Source organism: Mus caroli, chromosome 8 (genome assembly GCF_900094665.2).
Source record: "Mus caroli chromosome 8, CAROLI_EIJ_v1.1, whole genome shotgun sequence".
In the NCBI taxonomy this organism is placed as follows: domain Eukaryota; kingdom Metazoa; phylum Chordata; class Mammalia; order Rodentia; family Muridae; genus Mus; species Mus caroli.
The window spans coordinates 38,896,565-38,905,838 of record NC_034577.1 but is presented as its reverse complement, the minus strand read 5'-3'; the positions used below and the strand labels follow the sequence as shown (position 1 = coordinate 38,905,838).

At 43.7% G+C, this 9,274-nt stretch overlaps 1 protein-coding gene across 2 annotated transcripts in view; it reads left to right on the top strand.

Annotated features, from left to right (window-relative positions):
- Positions 1-4,203: 4,203 nt before the first annotated feature.
- Positions 4,204-9,274, top strand: part of F11 (coagulation factor XI) — a 21,388-nt gene continuing 16,317 nt past the window's right edge. The window contains exons 1-2 of one of the 2 annotated variants that reach the window (XM_021170368.2): positions 4,204-4,430; positions 5,335-5,390. In XM_021170368.2, coding sequence (XP_021026027.1) covers positions 5,336-5,390 — 55 coding nt within the window. In that variant the 5' untranslated portion in view covers positions 4,204-4,430; position 5,335. The remainder of the gene's footprint in view (positions 4,431-5,334; positions 5,391-9,274) is intronic. The other variant, XM_029480818.1, reaches the window with a different exon arrangement.

Sequence of the window (9,274 nt, the reverse complement as noted above, 5' to 3'; positions counted from 1 at the left end):
TATTTCCTGCCGTCTACTCCTCTTGGGTGAATTTGCTTTCTTTTGTTCTAGTGCTTTTAGGTGTGTTGTCAAGCTGCTAATGTGTGCTCTCTCTAGTTTTCTTTTGGAGGCACTCAGAGCTATGAGTTTTCCTCTTAGAAATGCTTTCATTGCGTCCCATAAGTTTGGGTATATTGTGGCTTCATTTTTATTGGACATTTTCTTTATTTACATTTCAAATGTTATCTCCTTTCCAGGTCTCCCCTCCAGAAACCCCCTATTCCATCTCTCTTCCCCCTGCCTCCATGAGGGTGCTTGTTGGGACTAAAAAAGGGGCCCGGGGAAGAGGAGGAGGGGAGACCCACACCCAGCCAGAGTTCCACCTATGCTCTGGTCAGTCAGGCATGGGAGGGCTGCTATTTACCTTCCACTCATCCCCAGGGGGCATCTAAGCCTCTGCTCCACTCTTTGGGGGTGGCAAGAGGCAGCTCTACCTGGGAGCCTCAGAGCTACTTTCCTAAAGCCCCAGGGAGCCTGGGTGCTACTTTGCTAAAGCCACCGGAGTTATGGGAGAGAGGGATGAGGGAAGAGAGGTTCCCAACACCGGCGAGAGTGAGTGCAGCGGATCTTGATGAGCAGAGACTCTCTATGGTTTTAGAACTTTATTATAGGAAGGCAGGGTGAAAGAGAGAACGGGGGGGGGGAGAGTAGGAGGGAGAGAGGAGAGGAGAGGAGAGGAGAGGACAAAGAGAGAGGAGAGAGGGGGAGAAAATGAGGGGTAAGAGGTAAGAGAGACAAGTAAGAGAGCGAGGTGGGGCTGAACAGCCCGTTTTAAGGTATGCTGTCTTACCTTATTGTTACTAGGTAACCGGGGAGGAGTTTAGCCTGAAGGTCAGAAGCTTGGGACATTGTCTACGTGACTTCTAGCCATACTTCTCTTATGGGGGCTGTGGGGGGCAGTAACTTAGGCAGGAACCAGAGTTCCAGGAGCATGAGGGAATGTAGGTGAATTATCACCCTTCTTGGGGTTCAGACCTCAGCTCGACTGGAGACCAGCCTGTCTATGCATAGCCCAATGTCTCACAGGTGCTCCTCCACCCACCCACACACTCCTACCTTCCCATCCTGGCATTCCCCTACACTGTGGGCATCGAACCCCCCTCAGGCCCAAGGGCCATTCCTACCACAGATGTCCAACAAGGCCATCCTCTGCCACATATGAGGCCGGAGCCATGGGTCCCTCCATGTTTACTATTTGGTTGATGGTCCAGTCCCCAGGAGCTCCAGGGGGTCTGGCTGGTTGACACTGCTCTTACCTTTAAATAGCTATTAGGGATTCCTACCCCATTCTAGAGACGCAGGGTCCTTTAGATTTATAATAAGCTTCAGAGCACTGGGCAGATATCAACCCTCTATTCTATGCTGTTTTGTCTGTTTCCCTATCAAACTGTGGGAGATATTACTTGCCACGTTTCATTTGGACTGCTCCTGTTCCATGAGGCCAGCCCTCATGGTCACGTGCATATGGTTCACGCTACCCCCATGATGACCTCTTCCTTCTCTTTCCTTTCTACCTGCAACTCCCAGTCAGGTAACTGAAAATACGCCTACCTCGATACACTGCCCAATCACAGGCTTTAGCCTTTTAGTTATCAATTACCTCGGGGAGCAAGGTTTGCACAACAAAAGCTGATATAGGTGAGAATCCACTTGTATTGCAGCAACTGGGCTGTGGGGTACAGAATCTCACATTTGAATACACAGCAGCACCAGACCAATCCTTAACACACATGCATATGCACACACACTCCTCAATCCCCCACCCCAACACACTCATGTACACACACACAACCCACACTTTCACACAGTTGCTCACCTTAACTTCTTGCCTTAGCAGAAATGTTCCCACTTCTCTAGGGAGCATATTTCAATTTTACTATCAGGTTGCTGGTTATCCCTTTCCTATTTCTCCAGTAAGTTCCTCCTTCTCACTTCCTGCATTTTGTTCTTCCTGTAGAAGGGCGCCCTAGCATTTCTCATCCTGGTTCTTCTCTGCTCAAAGGCATAGGTATCTGACAGGTTCAGAGTCTATGCAGAAAGCCCCTAGCAGCATGGCCAAGATACACAGAGAATGAGACTGTGTCCCCAAATATTGAAATACTGAAAGTCAGATGGTTCAGAGCTGACATTAGCACTTAGTCCTTGAGCTAAGTACACGTATCCCTTGGTACACGTATCCTCAGCAGATCCATTTCTGTTCTGGACTTCTGAATAGTTTCTTGGTTCATATTTGCACTTGTAAATATGAGCATTCACTTAGCTTTTCTATAGAAAGTTGAGTGCCTTCTCAGAACCAGCGATTGTTTCTCTGGAAGTTACTTAAATCACACCTAAATACAAAACAAAACCAAAAATCTATGTGTTTATGTATGAGTATCTATCACAAAGTATCCACAGAATCCACAGGAATCACTTCTGTCCTTCCACCATGGGGATCCTTGGGGTTAAACTTACATCATTAGTTTTGGGGGTAGGCACCCTTTGGTCATCTTGTCATCTTGTCAGTTCTAAATTAGACTCTCAAACAGTTTATTTTCGTCTTGGTGTGTGTGTGTGTGTGTGTGTTGATGGAGTAACAGGAGACCATGAAGTACTCTTTATGGTGGTGTTTTTGTTTTGTGTGGGGGCACAGAGTATCTCTAGCTATATATTCCAGGCTCTCCTGGAGTTCACTATGAAGACCTGGCTGGCCTTGAACTCACAGTGACTCATGTGCCTCTGCCCCTCCTGAGTCCTGGGATTAACAGGTATGTGCCATCATACCTAGCAAGTTAGTGTTTGTCTAAGCTAGGGTTTCTACTGCTGTGATAAAATATAATGACCAAAGGCAAAATGGAGAGGAAAGGATTTATTTGGCTTACACTTTTCTTATTTTTGTTCATTATTGAAGGACGTCAGGACAGGAATTCAAACAAGTCAGGATCAAGGAGGCAGGAGCTGATGCAGAGACCATGGAGGGATGTTACTTACTAGCTTACTCCCCCTGACTTGCTCAGCTTTCTTATATAACCCAGTACCACCAGCCCAGGAATGACACCACCCATAGTAGGCTGTGCCTTCCTCCACTGATCACCAACGGAGAAAATGCCTTACATTTCTCATGGAGGCATTTCCTCAACTCATGCTCCCCTCTCTCTGATGTCTCCAGCTCATGTCAAGTTGACACAGTTGTTCAGGACCCACATGAAGACCAAACTGTTTGTCTGCTACATGTGTGCGGAGGCCTAGGTCCAACGTGTGTATGCTCTTTGGTTGGTGGTTCAGTCTCTGAGAGCCAAAACAGTCCAAGTTAGTTGACTCAATTGATCTTCCTTTAGAGTTCCTATCCCCTTTGGGGCCTTCAATCCTTCCCACAACTCTACCATCAGAGTCCCCAAGCTTCATCCACTGTTTGGCTGTGGGTCTCTGCATCCGTCTGAGTTAGCTGCTGGGTGGAGCCTCTCAGAGGACAAGTTTTCTAGACTCCTGTCTGCAAGCATAGCATTAATAGCATCAGGGATTGGTGCTTGACCATAGGATGGGTCACTAGTTGGGTTGGTTACTATTGGGCCATTCCTTCAGTCTCTGATCCATCCCCCATCTCTACATTTCTGGTAGACAGAATCAATTTTGGGTCAAAAGTTTTGCGGGCAGGTTGTTGTCCCTCTTGCTCCACTGAGGTTTCTGCCTGGCTACATGAGGTAGCCTCTTTAGGTTTGATATCCTCAATGCTGTGAATCCCAGCTAAGATCACCCCCCATTGATTCCCGGTGTCTCCCCTATCTCAGGTCTCAGATATGCCTTCAAGATGCTCCCCCCGCCCCCACCTCTCCACCTCTGCCAGCTGCAGATTTCCATTCATTCTCATGGCCATCTGGCTATCTCTCCTGTCCCTCCCCATAACTGATCCTGAACCCCCTTCACTCCACTCCCCATCCCCTCTCCCACCCAGTTCCTTTCCCTCCATCTTCCTCCTATGACTATTTTATTCCCTCTTCTAAGTAAGATTCAAGCATCCTCGCTTGGACCTTCCTTCTTATTTAGCTTCTTTGGGTCTGTGGAGTGGAGCGTGAGTATCCCAACTTCTAAGGCACACAGACAACCTCAGATTCTCCAGCCCTTTGTGTGCGTTGCTTATTTGAACAAACGGGTGAAAGAAAACACACAACGTTGGCGTGTTGAAAGAGTTAGTCGATCTTCTGGGGTAGGTTTCAGTACAGAGACCAAAGGGACATTCTCAGACACTAGACACGCTATGCAAAGACAGGATGTCACATGACAAAGGATAACGGCACAAGCAAACATTTAAGCAACAGTGTTCCATACCGGCTCCCGTAGAAAGAGGACAAGACTATAGGAAAGAAAGCAAACACACCACAGAGGACTACAGCAAAGACACAAAGTATCTGCAGGTACGGCTTCAAAACGAGCATTTCTCTCAGCAACTTCTATCTGTTAATGCCCTGTCTTCTGGAATAAAGAGTAAAAACATGAATGTTTTTATCAGTAGAGAGAGATTGATTATTAAAATGTATCTGATTTTACATTGTAGATCTCCTTAGTCACCCTCTATAGCAAACGAAGGAGAACTTCCGTGGAGGCAGAGGGGAAGATTAGTAACTAGTAGTCAGTAAGAATTATCTTTCAAGAAAAAGACTCAAGAGCAATACAAGGCCTAGATATGAAGGGGTGTGTGTGTGTGTGTGTGTGTGTGTGTGTGCGCGCGCGTGTGTTAACAGCCTGTTCAGAATTTAGTAGGTCACATACAGTTACAAGTAATGAAGTCAATATATTAATGAATTTGCAGTAATTTTTTGTTTTAGAAATAGAAACTGTTGTAAGGAGGAAAATCATTCAGAGCTCTTTGATATGTATCACTCACATTCACTCACATACATGCATACACAGAGAGAGAAAGAGAGACAGAGATAGACAGAGAGACACAGAGAGACAGAGACAAAGAGAGAACCCAAAAATGGAAAGAGGAAGTGAGTTGAAAGAAAAAATAAAGATGGGAAACTGGATTAGGGAGGGGTTCAGATGACAGTGACTGGGGGCTTTCAGAGTTGGGAGTGAGGCATCGATGGAGAGAGGGCAGGGAGGAGGGAGTGTTCATTGTGACCTCTGCAGATCTCTGACTAGACTGAGCAGCTCACACCGTGTTGGAGCTGTCCTAACACTACCAAGGGGAGGGGGGAGACCCCATGAACACCACCTAGGGAGTTGCCCCTCTCACTCTGTGTAAAGTCTGATGTCTGCAAACTTGTTGTAAATTTATACTCTGTTCTAAAAACAGTGACATTCTTCTCTTTGTAGGATGACCTCATTACATCAGGTGTTATATTTTATCTTTTTTGCCTCAGTTTCTAGTGGTAAGTTGCTGTATTTATTTTCCCCTAACATAATATTTTTATTACTTGAGAATTTCATACAATGCACCCTGATCACACTCACTTCCCATTCCTTCTAAGTTCATCCTTCCACTCTTGAGCCCTGCCAGCTCACCCCACCCCCCCTTCTTGAAAAAAAAAATCATCAAGTCCAATTTGTGTTGAGAATATATACTCGTTGGGAATGTGATCAAACTCCCAATGGTCAGCCCCTTAAAGGAAAGTGAGTCTTTTTCCTCCCCCACTCCCCTCCCCACTCCCTTACCCAGTTAGAAGCCATCAACCGTGAAGAGTTATACTTCAGCATCTTTACCACAATTTTAAAGGACTCTCTTCAATATTTAAGTATAGCTTAGAAATAGCTCATTCCTTGACCCGTAATGTAGGAAACAGTCTAAGTCCACAAAAAGAAATTACACTTCAGACCCCATATATTGTGGAATAATTCCATGCTGTGAACTCCAAGGAAGGAAACAGAGTCGTTTATTTTCCAGTGAAAGCTCCCCTTCAATACATCAAAGAAAGGAAGAGATTTGAATATAGAATTACAATGCTAGTAATATCTGTCTATAGAGTTGCATCTCTATCTACCTACACAACACATTGCCATGATTCCTAGGAGTAAGATTAGAAAGAAAAGACTCCACTCACCTCATTGATTAGTATTCCATAAGGGATTTAGTCTAGTATCTCTCTCTCTCTCTCTNTCTCTCTCTGTCTCTGTCTCTCTCTGTCTCTGTCTCTCTCTGTCTCTCTCTCTCTCTCTCTCTCTCTCTCTCTCTCTCTCTCTCTCTCTCTCTCACACACACACACACACACACACTCACCAATTCCTAACTGAAAATGCTATAGAAATATTAATGTGCGGCTTACACATTTGGTTAATTTACCCATTGCAATTATGCTTCCATTCTACATTACATCCAGTAAATACATTGCTTACCATTCAGTAGAATGAAATGGGAAGTTACCTCATCAATACTGATCTTAACAACTTAGTGTAAGCACTTCTTCAAATAATTTATTTATGTTATATTGAATGCCTGAGACTGCCTTTGACATATTAAGCATAGTTAGTTCTTTTTGGTGTGGCACATGTGAACAGTAGCAGATCTAAAATAAAATAAACATATGTAACATATTAAACTCTACAGATTAATTTTTCTTTGTGATTAGATTGATTTTCAGGTTAGTCCTTCATTATCAATGTTTTGAAACCCCATTGTTATTTGTACTGTCTTGTACAGTGCTGTTTTGACATGTTGTTTTTGTTCTTGTTCTTGTTCTTGTTGTTGGTTTTGACACAGAGTTTCTCTGTAGCCCTGGCTGTCCTGGAACTCAATTTGTAGACCAAGCTGACCTCTAACTCAGAGATCTGCCTGCCTCTACCTCCACGGGCTGGGATTGAAGGTGTGCACCATCATCACTCGGCAGCCTGTCTTAACATCTTAAACACTGAATTCAAAAACTGTGTCGATACACACACAGGGCATTTATGTGTTCATATAAAACAGTGGCAAGTGCTGACCACTTTAAACAAGTCTCTGCCTGGTTCTGTGTGGCTTGGTCCTGAACACCTGACTGGGGCAGCTAGGGATTGAAGAAAGGACAGATACACAGACACTCACAGTAAAACTGAGATTGATGAGCTGTGTTCACTCTGATGGAGCAGCACCAACTACAGCACCACCTGGAACCTCGGCACTTTTACAGTGTACAGCACAAGGGATGAGCTGGCCAGGCCAGGCAGGAGGTAGCTAAGAAGTCTCCGATTGCAGTTGTCCATAAGGAGGATGCTGGGGTTAATGGGTTTTGTCCATACCCCCAACATCCATACTCAGACCAGAGGAAGGTTTTGTCATTCCTCCAGTCTCACCCTGGAGTAAGGCTTTGGCACTACCAGGGGTCTGTGGTAGTGGGGTCCTTGACATGACCACGCCAATGTCAAACAATACACACTCCGGACTTCACTTGACCTTTACCCTTTCTATCAAGGCTCGCCCAGTGCCTCACAGGTCTCCATAAATTCTGAAGGGTAAAAACTAAACAGACCATGTTGTTTAGTTGTTAAAGAACCATTCTAAGAAAATGATAATTAAAAGTCCTGGGTGTTGGGTTAAGTAAGTATATTCTTAAATATGATTCAAAGATGAGATCACAATAATTTTTAATTGACTCTAATATAATTAATATATGGCATGTGAAGCTTTGGAATGCAGTTAAATTGGGGCTAAGATGACCTGTAAAAATGTATGCATATATATTAGCATAGAGAAATGGTAAAAACCAGTGCTCAAGAAGGAGGAAGGAAGTAGATACAAAGGATCTAGAAGATGGGGTGGGGAACTAGCAGAAATGAATTAAACAGAACATAAACATAGATTGGAAAGACTGTGTCCTCTCACACTCTGCATCCCATCTCTAAATGTCAGTGATGCTAAGTTCACAGGGACATTCTGAGAATTATAAGACTTTTTTGCTTATGAATATATATGCAAATGTAACTGACAAAATATTATCCATTGTGGTTGTATCACACTTAAAAATCTCAGAGCTGAGAAAGTGGGGGCAAGATGATTCAAAGTTCGAGGCCAGGGTGGGCTACATAACAAGGTTCTGTCTCAAATCGGCTATACCAAACCATCCAACACATATTTTAAAGAAAAATAAATGGGAGGCTAGAGAGATGGCTCAGTAGTTAAGAGCACTTACTGCTCTTGCATGGGATCAGTTCAATTCTCAGCACCCATGTTAGATGGTTCACAACTTCCTATGACTCTAACTTCCAGGAACACAGCACCCTCTTCTGGCTTCTGCAGGTACACACACACACACACACACACACACACACACGGCATACATACATATATACATGCCTACATACATATGTACTTGCATACACAATGAAAAAGTTTTTAAAATCTGTTTTTTAAAGAAAGAAAATTAAAAGACCAATTACATTGGCATATTGTGGCCAAGTTTGCTTAATTCTAGGAATGGGGAGGTACTTTAATCTAAGAAAAACAATCAAAGGATGCGATATAGATCCAAAGAAAGTGAAAGAGGAGACTCCTACAGAGACTTGCCATGTGTCTTCCTGCTATCGGGCAGAGAACCAGCAAGAGAGAAACGTGGGCATTTGAAGCACACTCAGCCGTGTCATAGCACAACCTGGGTATTCACCAATGGACAGAAGGTTAAAGAAAATCACAGTATGCACACGCAACACAAAACAGGATATTACTCAGCGTGCTAAGAAGAAAATCCTCCCTCATACTGGGGCAGAGCTGAGCCTTCGTGGTTTTATACTCAACGAAATGAGTCATTTACAAATGAACACATGACTGAACCCCTAATGTCTGGTGCCCAGAGATGCCGATTTCAGGGAAACAAAAGACCGAAGAGAACTGACCAGGAGCTAATGCTAATGACCATTTAATGGGTACAAGTTTTCAGTTGGAAAAGCTGAAGGAATTCTAGAATAGTGGTGGAAATTGTACCTAAGGTACATACTTCATTCCACAGCTCTAGAAACCTGAAAAGGGCCAGAGTGACAAACTTTATGTCATATATATTTTGCCATAGAAGAACAAAATTAAAATAATCTAACACATCGAAGATTTTACTCATAACAAAATAGTTCAGCAAACTCAGAACTTTCCCAATGACTAAGTAGTACTGTAAAACAACAACAACATAAATTCATTCCTTTTAATAGCTGAGTAGTACTCCATTGTGTAAATGTACCACATTTTTTGTATCCATTCCTGTGTTGAGGGGCATCTGGGTTCTTTCCAGCTTCTGGCTATTATAAATAAGGCTGCTATGAACATAGTGGAGCATGTGTCCTTCTTACCGGTTGGAAC